Here is a 19,089-nt window from a genome sequence, read left to right as displayed (position 1 = left end):
TTTTTTTAATCTTATATGGGATCTATTTTGGAAAAGAAGAAAAGCTGGAAGATAGTAGATAAAGGAATCTGCAGACACAGCAGTAATGTGTCAGTAATCCAAACTAGTGAGGAAGATGTTGGTTTTAAAGAAGGATTCTGACATTTTGAGAAAGTTTAATGACTTTTATGGATCATACATTGAGGGCTTCATTTATGGTTTCAGTCTAGCTTTTATGGGTAAATTCATTTCAGATGTACTAAAGAAATTTTAGCTGTGTTAAGATTATCCAAATGAGCAGCATTTCATTTGATTTCTGAGAAGCTACCAATGACAGAAATTATATTTATTATTAAATATTTAAGAACATAAAATCTTTTCTTCTGTTCTTTTAAAAAATGGTTATAAATCATTCCTTAAATTACAATCTAATTACCTTAAAACTTATTAGTTTTAGTTTCACTATATAATTACAAAATAAAAATATAATGATTATTCATACAGCATTAAAATTGATTTGTGTTTGAATTAATTTTGTATATGTGAATAATTTCCATTTCCTCATTATATATTTTGTCATTCCGTTCTTAGTTTGACTGACAGAACCAACTTAACAAGCACAGCTCAGTATACATAAAACATGTATTTTATAATTATAGAAAATATAAAATTGTCAGCACAGTAATGCTCAGATTAACAGAATAATGTTGGTATTGGAAATTCAGATGTTTATTTAAAAGATATTTTAATGTGGAAACTCTTTCTTACAGTCAGAACAGAAGTGGAAGCAGCTTGCTGAACTTGCCATTAGTAAATGCCAGTTTGGCCTGGCCCAGGAGTGCCTGCACCACGCACAGGACTATGGGGGCCTGTTGCTTCTGGCCACGGCCTCTGGTAACGCTAGCATGGTGAACAAGCTAGCGGAGGGCGCAGAGAGAGACGGCAAGAACAATGTGGCCTTCATGAGCTACTTCCTACAGGGCAAGTAAGTATTAACCCACGGTCTAAAGGTGGGCAGAGTAATGAGAAGCACTGTCTGCATTGACTCTTGAGGGTGGTCTTTGGAGAGGAACGTGAAGAGGAAACCCTGGAGAGTGCACGGATGCCTGACCAGGGGTATTGCTGGGGAGCAGGCAGGGGGACAGGGCTGCTTCAGCAAAGGATGCTTTTACCACAGTTGGTCTAAATGTTTGAGCAGAGTTGAGCTTCAGGGAAGCTCAACTGGGAGAAATGTTAAACCCCTTTCTCAATAGCCCTGCCACTTCCTGGCTAAGGTATTTTATTTAATGACAGCAAGAGGCTGTCATTTGGTACCTGAATGGCAGGTGATTTTGCCCAAATTGAGTAATTCTGATCTGTTTACAACAAAAAATAAGGGGGATCAGGATTCTAGTTACTTTTAGATTTGCATTTAAAGCATTAAAATGTCATATGTTTTCAAAAGTGTAGCAGTTAGTACATATCAGATCATTTCATTAGTTGACCATATTATGAAATAAAATGCAAAAGTATTCATTAATTTTGCCTTACAGAGTTTCTAAACCTCAGTTAATCATAAAAACTTTGAATGTATATGTATTTTATAACATATATATGCATACATTTATATACCTGTGAGAAAAGGTCTGGGCTTCCCTGGTGGCTCAGTGGTAAAGAATCTGCTTGCCTATGCTGGAGACATGGGTTTGATCCCTCTGTTAGGAAGATCCCCTGGAGAAGGAAACGGCAACCCACTCCAGTATTTTTGCCTGGTAAATCCCAGAGGAACCTGGTGGGCTTCAGCCCATGGGGTCGCAAAAGAGTCGGACACGACTGAGCGACTTAACAAGAATAGGTCCACTGTTTGTTTATTTTTTGGCTGCACTGGGTCTGTTGCTGTTTAGGGGCTTTCTCCAGCTGCAGTGAGTGAGGGCCACTATAGTTGCGGTGCACCAGCTCCTCACTGTGATGGCTTCTCTCACTAGGGGGCAGGGACTCCAGAGCATGGGGGCCTCAATAGTTGTGGTGCATGGACTCAGCCGCCCTGCAGCATGTGGAATCAGTCCTTCTGAATTCCTGTCCCCCTGCATTGGCAGGCAGATTCTTAGCCATTGGACCACCAGGGAAGTCTGGTCTGCTATTTCTTATCAATAATTCAAAAACCCAAAGACATTCTGAAAAGAGTATTTTATTTGGTGGCATAATCAGACCTGAACTCTTGTTAGTTGTTTTTATGCCACTTGGTATGTTTTTATTGTATTTAGTAGTCACATGTTTTTTGCAGAATATTAACGTTTGTGACTTTGGTGTTGAGGATGTTATGTAATGTATGGCATATTACTTTGTAAAATGCAAGTATTACCTTTTTAAAATCAAAAAAATTCTTAATTGTAAAACACATTATCTGCTTTATCAAACTTACACAGGAAAAAACTGAAATAAAGAAAATGGACACTTGGATACTTTCCTACTGGGCACCACTGCATTGTCCAGCACTGTTCATCTTAGAGATGCTGCCCTCAATAATACAGTTGTAAAACTGAGTTTCTCCTCTGTATCTCCTGAAGTCCTTAAATGTGTTCATCTCAGCTACCTTGTCTTAAAAAGCCCCTTTAGTCTGCCTAGGACAGTTAAGATTGAAAATGGTCACAAAAGCTGTCTTATTTCTCACGTTCCTGGAGTCCATTATGTAGCTCACTGGTGATAAGTTAATGGCTCAGTGACAGAAAAGAGGTATACGTGTGGGAGCTGGAGAGGGAATGCTGACTTTGCAGCACTAAATCCACATTTCTCTAATGTGCTAAGTGCCATTATTACAGCATTTATTCTTGGTAACAGTGCCTCTCTAATCTGTAGGCTTGATGCTTGCCTGGAGCTCTTGATTAGAACTGGACGACTGCCAGAAGCTGCCTTCCTGGCACGGACTTACCTACCCAGTCAGGTTTCAAGGTACAGACTTTTCATTTTGGGAGGAAATATTTCGGATAAAAACTTCAGAGTCTTTACCAGTCTCCCTTTGGTTCCATATCTGTAACAGGGTGGTGAAACTCTGGAGAGAAAACCTCTCAAAAGTCAATCAGAAAGCAGCAGAATCCCTTGCTGATCCAACAGAATATGAAAACCTTTTCCCTGGATTAAAGGAAGCCTTTGTTGTAGAAGAATGGGTGAAGGAAACGCATGCTGACCTGTGGCCGGCCAAACAGTACCCACTTGTCACAGTGAGTGCCTGGGGCGCCTAATTTTGTATAACTACAAGTAGAAGGGCATTCACGACTTAAGGTTTTAAACTGTACTACATACGTTCTGGTTTGATTGAGAGCTGGTATTTGGGATTTGGGCCGAGTTCATAGATGAATTATGCTTTCGGAATATTTCATTTCATCATTGCTTCATTCCCTGATAGCCAAATGAAGAAAGAAATGTTATGGAAGAGGCAAAAGGCTTTCAGCCCTCAAGATCTGCAGCTCAGCAGGTCAGTAGACTACTACACAAGATAGTCTGGTTGAGATTTGTTGATTTTAAGTACCATCTCCCACTTCCTAATCCCGACCAGCCTTCCCTTTGGGGAAAACTTCGAATTCCTGAACAAATTCATTTCTTTTTACTTGTATCTCTACCTGGGTTTTCAGGAACTTGATGGGAAACCTGCTTCTCCTACTCCTGTTATTGTGACCTCCCAGACAGCCAACAAAGAAGAGAAGGTATTGACATCATACCCGGCTTCCCATTGGACCCCAACCTCACCGTCTCTCCACGTGAATGTGTGCTAGATGTGCAGGCCTGTGTTTTAAGTGATGTAATCAGTTTCAGAGCAGGGGCTTCGAAATGGAAAGATAGCCCTTTCTGACTGTTGGTTTAGTTCTCTTTGGATCATGAATCACAGGTAACTTTTCTTTAACACAGTACTATAGAACTAAGTCACCCTTTTCCTTTTGTTTGCAGAGTTTACTTGAGCTGGAAGTAGATCTGGATAATATGGAATTAGAAGATATTGACACAACAGATATCAACCTGGATGAAGATATTTTGGACGACTAAATAATGTTTCCCGTTTACTCAACTAAACAGATCATTATTATGGACAGGTATCGATCATCACCCTGACCACCATGCTTTGGACTCTGAGAAACTCCTTAAATTTTTTATATGTAGACGCTGCTGCCCACTAGGAACACAATGCCCTCATCTTTGGAGGAGTTTATGTGCAGCATCTAAAGCACTGTTCCCTTATTAACTAAAACAGCTGTGGGCTTTGATTTTTTTCATACTGTCATTGGACCATATCTCATAAAATCTTTTGAATTAATGAAGATACTTCAGAGTTTCCTTTCTGCAAAATGAAAACAGGATTCCAGTTTGGCTGAGCCAAAACTACACCTCTTCTAGGTATCAGCCCATGTTCTCTTCTCTTTGAATAACTATTTTCAAATAGCATCACTCATATTTTTCTTAGAACTGAGTATCTGTGCTATAATTTTCTAAACTCTTTCCCTTGACCTCACTGCATTATTCCCCTCATTCTACGTAGCTTTCTTATGCCTTCCTCTGACTTTGTCTGGTAGTACCTATTTCTAGAATCAGCTCCCCTGACTCATTAAGCTGGGCTCTGTTTAACTTACCAACTACCCATTTGGTAACAGAGAGACATAGTACTTTTTTTCTTTCATTTTATGCTGTACTCATCTGATATGATTAGAGAAATTCATAACCAGGTATTTAAATATACTTCTCAGTTATCCTCTCATAGCCTCGGAAAGTGAGTGGAATAAACAGTTTTTTCTTTGTATTTCTGATAGAGGTACTATTTGGAGTCTAAAAAACAATTTTATAAGGAACTCTCGATTTTGACATTTTTTTTCAGTATTAACAGAAAACTAGCTAGAATTTAGTAAAATGAAGTTTATTTAAACAATGTTTTTAGGAAGCTGCAGAACTGCTAATGAATGCTTCTTGGTAAGCTTGCAGTGTTAATTCTATATATGCTCCCTTCTGTGCTTCTGTTTTTGCAAAGACCTGTTTAAAGTTAAAAAAAAAAAAAAAAGTTTTAAAATAGAGAATATACTATTGATAAAGTTCCTAGTGAAGTCCCAGTTTAAAAAGCCCTCCACATTTCACAGTATTTTTTTTGATTACCAAACAATAAGCATACTACATGGACAGAAAAACAGTATCACAGTTAAAGCAACCTAATTCCAAACACCAGAAGTTTCCAAACGCGATTGTCATTTTTCAGAAAAAAATTAAGAAAACCTGACATTGCTGGATCAAAATGAGAAGCATTAGGTTCGAGAGAAATCCAGAGGATGAAAGTTAGCAAGATGATTTTTCACTTTAAAGAATGGGCTTTTCCTACTCCACCTATAATGTCATCACTGGTTGTTTTCATCCTCAATAAGCTTTATAACTGCTTTGCAGTAGCATAAAGTAATACTGGGACAGAAGCCAGATCCACAAATACATGTCTATTCCGAGCATTAGAAAAGATGAAAATTATATAATGGTTTCCCCGCTTCCTGAAAAAATCATCTCAGCATTTACAGAGAAATCTGTGTAAGCCCGTAGTTTTGAGAGCTTTACAGTTCCACAATGAGAACGCACCACCCTGCCTGCTTCTGGAAACCTGGACGGGAATGTGGCCGAGCTGGGCGGCGTGTGCTCCACAGAGCACTGAGCGGCCAGCCCACTATCTGAGCTTCTTCGACTCCAGTGGCGGCTGTTTCTGTTGTCCAGGCTGAACCAATACGGGGCTCTCATCACTCTGCTTTAAGACCACAAATCTGTGTGCGTTGTCACTCAGTTGTGTACTACTCTTTGCAACCCCCACGGCGTGTAGCCCTCTAGTCTCCTCTGTCCATGGGATTCTCCAATTAAGAATACTGGAGTGGGCTACCACTCCCTTCTCCAGGGGATCTTCCTGACCCAGGGATCGAACCCTATGATTTCTTTACTCAGTTACTACATGATAATGAATGTGAAAGAAGTCCCTTTACCTTAATTAACTGTAATCCCTCAGCAGCCTGCTCTTTGGCCTCTTGAGCTGACTGGCCATCAGGATGGAGGATGTGATAGAGCTGGACCAAGCTGGCAGCATCATCAACTCTGGAGGGAAAGGGTTACTGTTTAAAAGGGTTTGTTGTTTTCGTTTTCTTTTTACATTTTTTAGTTTATAGTTTCCTTCTTTGGCTTCACAGTTCTATAAAAGTATATGCTGATCTTTAAATTACATTTCAAACTTCCTTCGGGCCAGAAAAAAAAAACTTTTTTACAGCCTTCAGTTTCATATTTTCAAAGCAATTTCAAGAATATTGGCTAGTGTAGGCTTCACAGGGCAAGAATCAATACAGGCGGGTACCCAGTTTATGAAAGTGAATATATTCAAAACGTGGCTGTATCCTTTCTGAAAGCAGGGCATCATTTCTCATAGAAACCGTGTTCTAACACTGGATAATTTCCAGGCTGGCCCACATCACCAGCAGATAATAATACAACTCAGAGGGTGAGTTAGTACCGTCATCCCACGTAAGCCAGAGGCTGGGGGACATGGGGATGCTCAGTGCCACTTGCCTTCAGGTGCACCAGCAGTGACATCTGCTGAGGAATTTTCATTGAGACTCTGAATTAATGGATAAATGCCTCTGAGAGGCATCTCAGAGTCCAAGTCCAAGGAAAGACTCCCAAGCTACCTGTCAATTCACAGTTTCCCATTAGTTAAAAACCAGCATCCTAGGGAAGCAAATTTGAAATTATGCACTCTAGACATGAGAATTCAGGTTCTTGTCAGCAGTCTGTCTTGTGTCTCTTGTCAGACAACTACCCATGATGAAGCCAGAACAAGAGCTCAGTTCTTACAGTTTGTACTTAACCTTTTGAGAAACCTACAATCTTGATCAACATTATAACTTAGCCTTCCCCAAACTAAATAACCTCTATCCTCTCACCCAGTCAACACCTTCCTACCGTCTGCCACCTCAAAGCCCTTCTAGGGTGGAGTGGGAGTGGGGTAAAGAGTTTCTTAAGCCACAGTGACCTTAGAGAAATGCTCGGGGCTCATCCCAAAGCCCGTTCACCCTAAAGGTCATCTCCTGGTAAAACTGAGAAAACCAGAGCTGAGAAACCAAACTTTCCAGAGGAAAAATATTTGTTTAATGTTCATTATGAATCTGTTGTGTTTGTTGTACTCTAACAGTTCAACAAACGTGGCAGCAAAAGGTAACAATCATTCTCTTAAGAGCATAAGCATGTGAGTCCATAAAGAGCTTAACTGGGTTTCTATATCTTGGTCACAGCAGGGCTTCTTTATGTTCATACTACTGTATAATAGCAGTTTCACAGAACGATTTAGCTTCACACCCAGCCTCTGTTTGAAATTAAAAGCAAGTAAATCCCCATGTAAAAAAGATTTTAAAGCACCTCAATTCAAGACCAACAGTGGAACCTGAGTGTGAAATAAATCTGTGCAGAATTCTGGCATGGGCTCCATTTGCTAAGGATATGCACCCTCTGCTGTTTAAACTGGGATTTGCAGCAAACTGTCCTACTGAGAATTCCCACAGGAAGTTTTACTTACACAGAGCAGGAAAGGTTAAGTACTCAAAATTCCCTCCCAGTATGCAAATGAAATGCTTCAGATGTAAAGCTTACATGTGATAAGTATTAACCATAATAACTTATGAGTACACCTTAACAAATAACTCATACATTCTGTGTTGCTCTAATTTCTTACGAAAAATGTTAAATAATTTCAGAACATTTACAGCTGAGAAGCTTTAAATTCATTCACGGCTAACGCACCTAAAGGCAAGTCATTTTTGAACATGCTCATGATCACCAGCAGCCTCCTGCTTATGTGGGATGAAGGCATATTTCTGCCCTCTGAATTGGATTTACATGATTACGCCACACATGCTGGTGAAGAGGGCTGGCCTGGAAATCATTTCCCATTATGAATGTTTCTATGAGAAATGATGCTGTTTCCATGTGGACTTTTTTAAGACAATATGGAACTTTCTAGTTCCAAATGCCTTGCCTTTGTGTGAATGGTTCAGATTACATGGAGGATAGATAGACTGAGTCAAAACTTAACGTTCAAGGTGACAGTAATCACTAATCCTTCCTGTGACCTTCTTACTACAGCCATGCTTGTTTCTTTTCCTTGCCATTTTGACCTTGACTCAACCAATGGAAAGATATTCAAAAGATAATTTTCTCTTCAGTGTCATCACAAATCATAGTGTTATTTCAGCTAGAAGGCAGGGCACACACCACTTGTATACTAAAATACAATAGACATTCTTTGTTTTATTCAACTTTGAAAAAACCTGTAAACTTTTTAACACCTTAAAAATCTTGCAAAAACAAGGAGGATCAAAAGCAGGAGTATTTTTGTAAATGATGACTTTTACTGAAAAGTACCCCGCAGACCTTATGTCTACTTCTCTGCATTTCCTGTCTAATCCCCTTGTTCATTGGCAAGTTCACTGGTACCCAGAAGCACCAGCAAGGCTACAGATAAGTCGACATCCAGGGTACACAGCATAGGTCCAGAGTCATTTACTGTTTCAAAGAATCTAGCCATGTTTACATGACACAGAAGCAAAGACTGAGGAAATGGGTTATGCTGGAAAAACAAATCATAAATAAACTGAAGTAAGTGAAAGCTATCACTGGGCGCGCACATGCGCTCAGCTGCTTCAGTCGCGTCCAAATCTTTGAGACCCCACGGACCGCAGCCCGCCAAGCTCTCTATCCATGGTGTTCTCCAGACAAGAATCCTGCAGTGAGGTGCCGTTCCCTCCTCTAGGGGTTTTCCCACTCCTGGGATTGAACTCATGTCTCCTGTGTCTCCTACATTTCAGGCAGATTCTTTACCACCGAGCTACAAGGGAAGCCCTTATCACTGGGCAGTACACTGTTATCACTGGAAAAATAACATAGATTAAATACAGGTTTACTGTAATGGTAGTGAGAATTTCTTTACTTACTAAGATCATACTTACAAATCTCTCTGAATCTGGTCAATCAATAAACCATCGATCTTTTTCTTATTTACAAAATACCAAGCCATTCCACCGAAGTGTCTTGTTGAACGTAAAAGGTCATACTTTCCGTATTTATCTATATCTTCATAGGTCTGATGATGAATCTACCCACACAAAATGCAATTTTTCAGAAATACAAAAATAAAAGTGAGCCAGCATTACTGGATATACATCTACTAGCATGCAGGCTGTCCAAGAAAGTATTGGTAAACCAGGTCTCCTGATCCTGCATCCACTATCGATCATTATCTAGCAGGTATTAAGTAAGGACAGCTTGCCACTGCAGAAGTGTGTGGAACCTGGAACAGGTCTGCCAGACATTTAGAGCCAGATCAATTACTCTTCAGCAGCCATGCACTATATATGAAGCACCTATTATATATATGGACCACTGGGAATAATGGACCACCACTTCTTTCCCCTATCCAATCAACTATCCCATTCCATCTAACTAATTAATGTTCCTCAGTTCTTCCAGACTGATCTTAAATGAGGACTCCGATGACGGCATTCCTATATTAAAAAGGCTGCTGACTGAAGTCCAGATTCATCAACCTAGCGTCTGAGGTCACCTGTGATATGGCCCCATCTACCTTTCTAGCTTAATCTTGAACCACTTCCCTAGGTATTCACCACATATACAAGCAAACCAGATGACTGGCCATTTCTCAAGTCTACTTTTGTGTCCTGCCTGTTGTTCGTACTTTCCTCTCTACCTGAAATACTTCTCCATCCACTTGCCACAATGTTCCCTATCCTCGTAGATCCCTCTTAGGCCTTCTCTGAGAGCATGTTGCAACCTTCTCTTAGCACCTAACATCTTAGACCTATGGTGATGATTATACTTCCCCACGATCTTTCCTGGACTGCAAGCTTTGGCAAGGCTCCCTATCCTAGTTCATGTCATCACCTGTACCTCCACAGTAACACCTTACACACAGAAAGTACTATATGATTATTAAATTGCAATGTAAGGCACATATACTGCATTTTGGCAAACTTTAGAAATAACTTCCCTGTACAATAAACTGAAGAAAAAATCTCTGCCATCAAGTTTGGGTACTAACTCTACCACTTACTAGCTATGCAACTTTCAACAAGTTACTTGACTCTCTAAGCTTAAGTTCTCTCATCTTTAAGTCAAGGGTTGTTGAAAGGATGAAAATATCTATTTGGTGTACATCCAGCACTCGACAGGTGTTCAGGCATTTCCCTTTTCCTCCCCCTGTATCGAAGCTTATAACCTAACTCATTGTGTTGGACTAAAAAATCTTACTAGTAACCATACTTACACCCATACTTTAGAAACTATAAAATATACTCACTTTGATATAGTCAGCAGAATCTGGCTCAAACTGGGCAACGCAGAGATTGAGGACATCAACATGCCGGTCCTGACTGTACATGGTCTAAACCCACATAGCAGAGTTGGAATTAGATGAGAAGAAAAGAAAGTGCAACACCTGTCCGGACGCCATGACAGCCCTGCCCATCCACACACAGGCCACATCTGCGCCCAGCACGAGGGATGCGGAAACCACACACAAGCCACCTGTCACACCTGGATTCAAATCCCAGCTAACCCAGTTACAAGACAAATGACCCTACTTATCATTAGAAATGCCTGTATTTATCAAAGCAAAATACCTAGCAGCACCAGAGCCAACTGGTTCAACAAAGAAATCATCACCACTGCCTCTATGACCCCAAAGTCATCTTACCTGAAGATTTTCTTCCCTGAAAATTACTGGTGTTAAAACTCTACGGCCTTCTTTTGGGAAATAAATTTGAATCATACGGTCCCGTTCTTCCCAAGAGGCTTTGCGTAGTGTGCCACTTGGTTCTCTGACAACAATAAAACGCTCCTGAAATAGAAAACACAATCAAGGATAAGTTTGTGAGAGCTGAATTTTAGTTCCAGTGTCCCACCAAGCACCATTATAAAAATAATTTGCAATCAATATAACATGCAACTGGCAAACAAAATGCAATCATGTGTATGATTTCAATAATTGTAAACCTCAGATTTGGCAAGATTTGATACTTCCTTCACTAATCATTGCAGTGCCTGTGACAATCAGAAATCTAATGAAAGTATTTACTAAATGTGAACTACAGTCCTAAAGTGAGCTGAATACATAAAATGGTTCAATTAAAAACAGTTGACTTGAGAGTCATCTAAATCCATTTCAGAAAAAAAGAAGTGCTATAAACCTTTTTAAATTGTTTCCTCATCCTAAAGTCTCACCCAGATAAGACTTGACTATTTTATAGTCCACATTTAAAGTCACAAGGATAAATGGAATAAACCCAAGAATGTGGAATCTTAATTCCACACATCTGCGATTCCTCATTCTGGCAAGAGACAAATGCGTCAGAGAGACTGACTGGTGCACCTGCCTCTGGTCTCTTCATTCTCTTAACTGCGAAATCCCAGGCCAAAGGATGCTTCCTTCACCCACTGGATGAATTCCACCCACTGTCTGTACTACTCAGTTGGCAATCTAATTTAGCATAGGCAGCATTCTTGACACCTCTTAGATACTTGTTAACATTGTTTCAAAACTAGAAAAGGTCAGGAACTGGATTATGATTCTTTACAAAACCCAGAATGACTTACACAGAGCTTTGCACACAGTTGATAAATGCTACATATCTGATTAATGTTTAATTTAACCAGAAGGTAGTGACTCTCAACTCTTCAGAACTTTAAGAGTCTCTGAATGTATTTCAAGGATAATATAATTAAAACTTTCATCAAGCACTGCAAACAGAAAAAAAAAAAAAAGAGCAGATGGTAAACTAACACAATTGTTCCTCAAATGGATTTTGGCAATTTGAATTCCAAGTTCCTTTCTCCCTTTCAGGTTATAGAATGCTCCCATAACCAGCCTTCACAGCACTGCAAACATATAATGTATATTAAAACATTTCAAAGCAAAAATTCTAATAAAATGAAACTCTGATCCCATTCATTATGTCAGATATACAGGTGATTGACATACATACATGGACACTGCTCACATCGTGTCTTCTAACCATAATCAATATGATAAGAAAATTAGCACAGGGTGGCCCTTTTTTCAACCCTATCACTATTCAATATTCTACTGAAGTTTGTGGGCTGAAATGTAAATTACTCTTTTCACTCATTACTTGAAAAGGCTCAAACACAAAACTAATATATTTTATTTTATAGGTGCTAGAGTGTTCTTTTGGAACTGCCAATCAAGGGAAGAGGAGCTAGACAATAAAAACTACAGCAGATGAAGTGGTGCCTAAAAATTATCTGGGAAAGTGTGATATTCTTACTGCAAATTCTGAAAAGTGAAAATCCTTTGGGAAGTCTGAGCTTTCTGGGCATCAGCAAGCATTTCCATCTTCTCAAAAAGTTTGAGCTTTTTGAAGTCGATCTAACTTAGGCAGAATCATTTTGCAATTAGACATATACTTACTCGATGTGGTATGCTGTATGATATATCAGTAAACACATATTTGACTGTTTCGGTTCCTTCCAATATCTTATCTTCAGCTAATACATCATTTATTGGTGTTCGTTCTTCCAGAACTGGTGGCATTTTTAATCGGACTTTAGCTGCCTCAATCGCCTGTCTTGTAGCCTAATGAAATAAAATATATCTTAGGGAAAGCCACAAGGTTACAGACCAAAAGGATCATCTGACAAAAGCAGATACTAATTTAAAAAAAAGTGCTAAAGACTGCAGAGAGAAGCTGTAGGTGTGAGTGAGTGAGTGAAAAGCCAAACTTGGGCTCCTGGGCCCTGGCCCTTGTCTCTGTGATGAGAGCGCCAGTCACAGGCTCAACCACTCTCAAAACAGCAACGGAAGGCTCTGAGACAGAGCCAGGCCACAAGAGCCACCTAAAACAGGACAGAGGACTTCACTTACTGGGTGCTTACTATGTTCCAGATATTGCTCAAACACTCTGAGTGCATCTGGCTCCCTTAATGCCACAACTACCCATACAAGCTAAGCGCTACGTTAGAGGTCATTTTATGAGAGAGAAAATAGAGGCACACAAATATTAAGTAAACTGCTAAGAAGCTGCAGCACTACAATTTGAACCCAGGCAATTTAACTCCAGAGCCCATGCCCTTAACCACTGAGCACAGTGCTCCATGCCATACCGCTGACAGTGGTTACCTCTGAGAGATGAAAGGGGCCTTTCACTCTTCATGTGCTATATACTTTTGGGTATTTGAACCCTGCTATGGTTCTCAATGATGTTCGAGTTGAAAGAAAAGCAACAATACTTTACATATTCATACATGAAAGTGTTTTCCACAAAGCACTCAATACCCATGACTCCAGGAGGACACCTGCCTGGAACAGAATACTGTTCAGAAGGATCTCATTATCTCACCAAGCCTCAGCCTTAAAGCAGCTCACAAAAAATGTTTCTGCAGTAAGAAGGCTGGAGCAGGGAGGACAGAGGAAGGATGCTAGGCTGGTTTTGCAGCAGAGGTGGTTCCGCCTGATAGCCAGACCTGACCCATATGCGCAGTCTGTCTAATTCTGGCCATCTTCCCTACTCCTCTCTGCCAGACTGCACACGTTTCTTTTCTCAGTTCTGTGCCTGGAACTCCCCCTCATTAGTACCTGTAGAAGAGCAACTATCAGAATCTGGAGGGACCCTGAAAATTTTGTTTAATCTTTTAAAGAAAGATATTCTACCACTATTCGTGCATTCACATACCTCTTCCAACTGTGCCTGGGTCATTAGCTTGTAAGTTGGTGGCTTCGTTTCTCGTATTGCTGGCTTAAAAATCTTCAGTAAATCCAAGCCTGTCATCTTGATGAGTATGCTTTGGACTTCCTCATCCATAAAAGTAGGTTTCTTGATCTTTGGGCTACCAGATTCTGTTAAATGAATTTTTAGTAAATAAGATGGCAAAAATGACAAGACAACAAGACATCTAAATGGAAAAAGTCAATGATAAAAATGATTAACACCATGTCTATTCTACCTCAGTATGCATAATGCTAATACCTACAAGATTCATTCATTCATTTAAAATTTACTGGGCATTCACGATGATCAAGCTATAGTTTCTGCCAAAAAGGCACTCAAAGTCTAGTGAAGGAAGCAACAGGAAAAAAGTAGTTAATGCAATATTAATAACACTAACGGTTACTGCCAACCAAGGTATTGTTTCCTATCTGACAGGAGTTACACACATTTTCAGGAATGCTTACAACAAGCCACAAAGTATGTACTGATATCCCAGTTTTGTATATGAGAATACTGGAGCCTTGCTAAAGACAATTAGCTATTAAATGATATACCCAGGATTTAAACCAAAGTTTATCTGATTCTAGAACCTAGACCAATTTTAACTTACCATCATGTTCCTCAAAGTAAGTGCTACATACAAGGGAGGTACAGGGGGTTGTGTGATAACAGAGACTGAAACTAAACTTAGCCTGGGAGCAGAGAAAGGCATGGTAGAGTCAAACAATGCTTCCCGGGGGGTCTGAATAGGGCAGAGAAAAAAAGGGAAGGAAATTCTAGGCTGACGGGTTCCAGTTAGGGGAGAGGCCTGGATCACTGGACATGATACTGAAGAGGCCATGTGATGTTACGGAAGAAAGCTGGACAGGAGCGGACCCAGCTCTCAGCTCTGCCTTTCCTAGTACGCCGATCCCTCTGCCCAACCTCCATTTCCACTGGGGGTGGGGGAAGCCATTCCTTCCCAACCACCTCTTCCTCTGCTGGTCCTATAAATGCTGGTGTCCCACAGGATTCTGAACTACATTCTTCTTCTCTCCCTTCTCACATTCTTGATAGATTATCTCCTAACCTTCGGTAACTATTAATTACCTAAAAACTCTAAAAGCTGAATCTCCAGCCAGATCATCTTCCATCCAACTACCCAATGGACATCTCACGTGTACTTCAGTACTGCCAAAGCAGAACTCCTAACTGTTCTTCTGTCACAAACCTGCCTTTCCTCCTATCCTTAGCACCATCCAATAGGTCACATGGGCCAGAAACCTAGTCATTCTTGACGTCCCCACTACCCTCCACATCTAGTCAATAGCATCAGTAATAAAAACAGTAAAGTTAACAGCTAACATCTGTTAGATACTTACTATATGCCAGTACTGACTAACACTTTTACATACTTGGTACATTTAATCCTCATAACAATCCCATAAATACTATGATTAGTCCCATTTTTACAAGAGGACACTGACACAAATCAATTGCCTGTTACATCTTATAAATCAGTCTTTAACTCTCTATGTCCCACTGCCACTACCCTAGTCAAGGCCATCCTATCTCTTGCCTCAGCCTTCTAACCTGTCTCCTTGCCCCATTCTGACCATTCTCCACAGATCAATCACAGTCATCTATTAAATCTGTAATCCAAACAACAGAAAAGATTAACAAAATAAAGAGGTGGTTCTTTGAAAACATAAACAAAACTGACAAACCTTTAGCTAGACCAAGGGAAAAAGAGGACCCAAACTAACAAAATTATAACTAAAAAGCACATTACAATTGATACTACAGAATTACAAAGGATCATAAGGGGCTACTATGAGTAACAATATGCCAGCAAATTGGACAACCTAGAAGAAATGGAAAAATTCTTAGAAACATACAATCTACCAAGACAAAATCAGGAAGTAATAGAAAATCAAAGCAGACCAATTACTACTAAGAAGACTGAATCAATAATAAAAAATCCTCCAGTGAAAACCGGCTCAGGACCAGATGGCTTCACAGGAGACTCTTACCAAACATTTAAAGATGAATTAATGCCAATCCTTCTCAAACTCTTCCAAAACAAATGGAAGAACAGGGAGCACTCCCAAACGCATTTTATAAGGCCAGCATTATCCTGATACTAATAGAAATCTACAGGCCAATATCCCTGATGAATACAGATGCAAATATTCTCAATAAAATACTAGCAAACTGATTCAGCAGAACGTTAAAAAGATTGTTCACCATAATCAAATAAGACTTGGGATGTAAATATGGCTCAACATACTCAAACCAATCAATATGAAACATATTCATAGAAAGAAGGAAGAAGATTTCTTTGATAGATGCAAAAAAGCATGTGACAAAATTAATGATTTTAAACTTCTAACAAATTAGGTATAAAAGGAACACACCTCAACACAATAAAGACCATAAATGACAAACACACTGCTAACATACTCAGTGAGGAAAGGTTGAAAGTCTTCTCCAAGAACAGAACCAAGACAGGGCTGCCCACTCTCACCACTTCTGTATAACCCAGTATTGGAAGTTCTAGTCTGAGTACTCAGGCAAGAAAAAGAAATAAAAGGTATCAGAATTGAAAAGGAGTAAAATTGTCTCTGCAGACAACATGATGTTATCTATAAAAATCCTAAAGACTCCATCAGTAAACTATTAGATCAACAAATTCAGCAAAGTTGCAAGATACAAAATCAATATCCCAAAACCAATACCATTTCTATACACTAACAACAAATTACCTGAAAAAGGAATAAAGTATCAAATACAATATCATATTTATACTAAATTTAACCAAGGAGGTGAAAGACTGCTTTGCTGAAACCACAAAACACTGGTGAAAGAAATAAAACATATAATGAGTGGGCAGGTACCCTGTGTTCATGGATTAGAGAATTAATACCATTAAAATGTCCATACTACCCAAAGCTATCTACAGATTCAATGTAACCCCTATTGAGAGTTCAACAGGATTTTTTACAGAAGTGGGAAAAAACAGCAGTCAAATCTGTATGGAATCGAAATCACAAGAGACCCTATGATTGCCAAACCAATCCTAAGAAGAACAAAGCAGGAGGCATCACACTTTCCAGACTTAAAGCCATTAACATGTAATCAAAATAGTATGGTCCTGGCATAAAAAAAGACACACAGACCAAGAGAACAGAGAGTGCAGAAGTAAACTCATGTATATACAACCAACTAACAACTGAAACTGTGTCCTCAGTAGACTCTGTGCTCTCCCAAGGCGACAACCCTGTCTTGTACTGGTCTCTGGCACCCAAGGTCTCTTACAGTGCCTGCCACACAATAGCGCTCAGCTGTACCTCTCGCCTCAGACAACCTCACCCACTCCCCCCAGCTTCTGCTAACATTTTTACTCCAGTGTTTCTCACCTTGTATGTAACGGCATATCTGACACCTCCACGTGAATTTCAAAGGCATTTCAAATTTAATGCATCCAAAACAGATGTTTAATTCCGCTTCCTCTCCCATCTCCTTACCTCATCCACTACTGCCTTTTCCTCACTTCTCCTCCTCTCATTCCCCTCTAAAAAACTGTCCTATAATTAATTTTCTCTCTCCAGGTACAAATAGGACTTACTTCCCACTCAACTGCTCAGGCCAGAAACCTGAGAAATATTAATAATACTGATTTCTCCTTTTATATCTAGATTCACAGTTACAGCCAAATTCATCAATCCTACCTCCAAAATGGGTTCCCAGTCTACCTGGGTTCAGTCTCATTTCTGGACTTTTGCTTATGCTGTTTCCTGCACTTGAAATGTTTCTTGTTTTCTCTTGAACACCGTTAACCAAGTTTCAACTGTGGTCATATTTTCTAGGAAACCTCCCCTGCCCTTCCAGCCTAGTTTGAGTGAGTGCCACTCTTCTCTCCACTGGAGAAGGAAATGGCAACCCACTCCAGTATTCTTGCCTGGATAATTCCACAGACATAGGAGCATGGCAGGCTACAGTCCATTCCGGCGAAAAGAGTCGGACACGACTGAGCGACTATCATTCATTCACTCCTCACCATCCCCAATCACAGTCCAGGTCACACTGCACTGCCTCTTCCCACTGGACCACGACTTCCCTCAAGCAAAAATCCGTGTCAGTCTTAGTCCCCCTTAACCCCTAAACTTAGCTTAGTACTCTACAAAGAGCGGAGCTCAAGCAGTGCTGCTTAAGCGACGGAACGAACCAACAAACGCGGGCGACGTCCGAGACAGTGCGTACAGGCGAGAGCCTCCTGGGTCTAAGGGCGCGCCACGGGAAGACTAGGGGCCCCCACGTGGGTCTCGTCATCTGAAGGGTTCTAGATCTCCCAGAAGAACGCCCCGGAGGACGCCTAGCAGGTCACTTACCGGCCTCGGAACAGAGCCCACGGCATGGCGTTCCCGCCCCGGAGACCCCGGGCAGAGGCTGGAACAGGTCACCGGGCCGGGGCCGAGCGCGGGCCCGGAAATAGACTCGCTCGGCACCGCGAGAACCTGCATGGAGATTCCACAGCAGTAAAGACACTCTGAGGGTCGCCATGATTATCCGGGCCACTTACGCCGGAAGCGGCTGAGAACGATTCTGGGTCTCACGCGGTTCGCACGGCACCCTGGGAAATGTAGTCTTGATGGAGGAGGAGGCAGCGACGCAATTCCTATTTATAAAACAATAAACTTGTTTATAAAACAATAGATTGTTTCTTGTAAACCGCTCGTTCACACGGAAAAGGTGTTTATATGCTCTTTTTTCTGGACCTTTCCTTCATTTCCATGGCTCTATGTAACAAATTCCCATTTCCTGCCCAAACCTTTTCTCCCAGCTCCAGTTTTAAATCCAACTGCCTAAGCATCCTACTTCTCCATTCAAACTTCTCACGCCCCTCCCCACCCCGCCCCACTGCTCCCGGCAAATAACACCTGATTCCAAACCCCGATTGCCACGGCACCCATCATTCCCCTTCAACTCACACACCTTTTTCTGTCTCAGAATCTTAAGTCTCTTTTACAGCTCTTTTCTCAATTTGTGCTCAATTATTTTGCTTATTTATCTGCTTGCTTATTTTTCTCATGCCATGAAATCAAAGACATTATATATTGTGTTATAAGATCACCTAGCCTGGTACATATGCACACAGCAAACATTTGTTGAATAAATGACTGAGTGAACAATTAGAGGATCCTGTTATGTTCCTCCCAGTTGTCCAGGATGTGCAGGTTTTATCCTCTCCTAGACTGGTGCCTGTGCTAACTTGTCCCAACGTCTGACTTAAAAGAGGCGTTAAGTAAACGACTATTTGAATTTGCTAGACAGATAAACTCATCTTCTAACCTCACCTCAC

The 19,089-nt window shown here is 40.6% G+C and overlaps 2 protein-coding genes across 2 annotated transcripts in view; one reads left to right on the top strand and one right to left on the bottom strand.

Annotated features, from left to right (window-relative positions):
• The window catches only part of COPB2 (COPI coat complex subunit beta 2), a 32,725-nt gene extending 28,461 nt beyond the window's left edge, over positions 1-4,264 (top strand). Inside the window, exons 17-22 of the mRNA XM_061167702.1 lie at positions 750-964; positions 2,815-2,907; positions 2,996-3,176; positions 3,362-3,430; positions 3,588-3,659; positions 3,901-4,264. Of these exons, the coding sequence (XP_061023685.1) occupies positions 750-964; positions 2,815-2,907; positions 2,996-3,176; positions 3,362-3,430; positions 3,588-3,659; positions 3,901-3,996 (726 nt within the window). The 3' untranslated portion in view covers positions 3,997-4,264. The remainder of the gene's footprint in view (positions 1-749; positions 965-2,814; positions 2,908-2,995; positions 3,177-3,361; positions 3,431-3,587; positions 3,660-3,900) is intronic.
• A 578-nt stretch (positions 4,265-4,842) lies between these two features.
• MRPS22 (mitochondrial ribosomal protein S22) lies at positions 4,843-18,315 on the bottom strand. Its single transcript, XM_061167703.1, has 8 exons — positions 18,119-18,315; positions 13,713-13,876; positions 12,452-12,616; positions 10,718-10,861; positions 10,322-10,405; positions 8,955-9,100; positions 5,949-6,057; positions 4,843-4,971 (listed from the first exon to the last, which is right to left on the bottom strand). Exons 1-8 carry the CDS (start codon positions 18,288-18,290, stop codon positions 4,876-4,878), a joined length of 1,080 nt encoding a protein of 359 aa, XP_061023686.1. The 5' UTR covers positions 18,291-18,315; the 3' UTR covers positions 4,843-4,875.
• Positions 18,316-19,089: the final 774 nt, after the last annotated feature.

This window comes from Dama dama, chromosome 19, assembly GCF_033118175.1.
Source record: "Dama dama isolate Ldn47 chromosome 19, ASM3311817v1, whole genome shotgun sequence".
In the NCBI taxonomy this organism is placed as follows: Eukaryota; Metazoa; Chordata; class Mammalia; order Artiodactyla; family Cervidae; genus Dama; species Dama dama.
The sequence above is the reverse complement of the archived record's forward strand: the minus strand, read 5'-3'. Positions and strand labels throughout refer to the sequence as shown.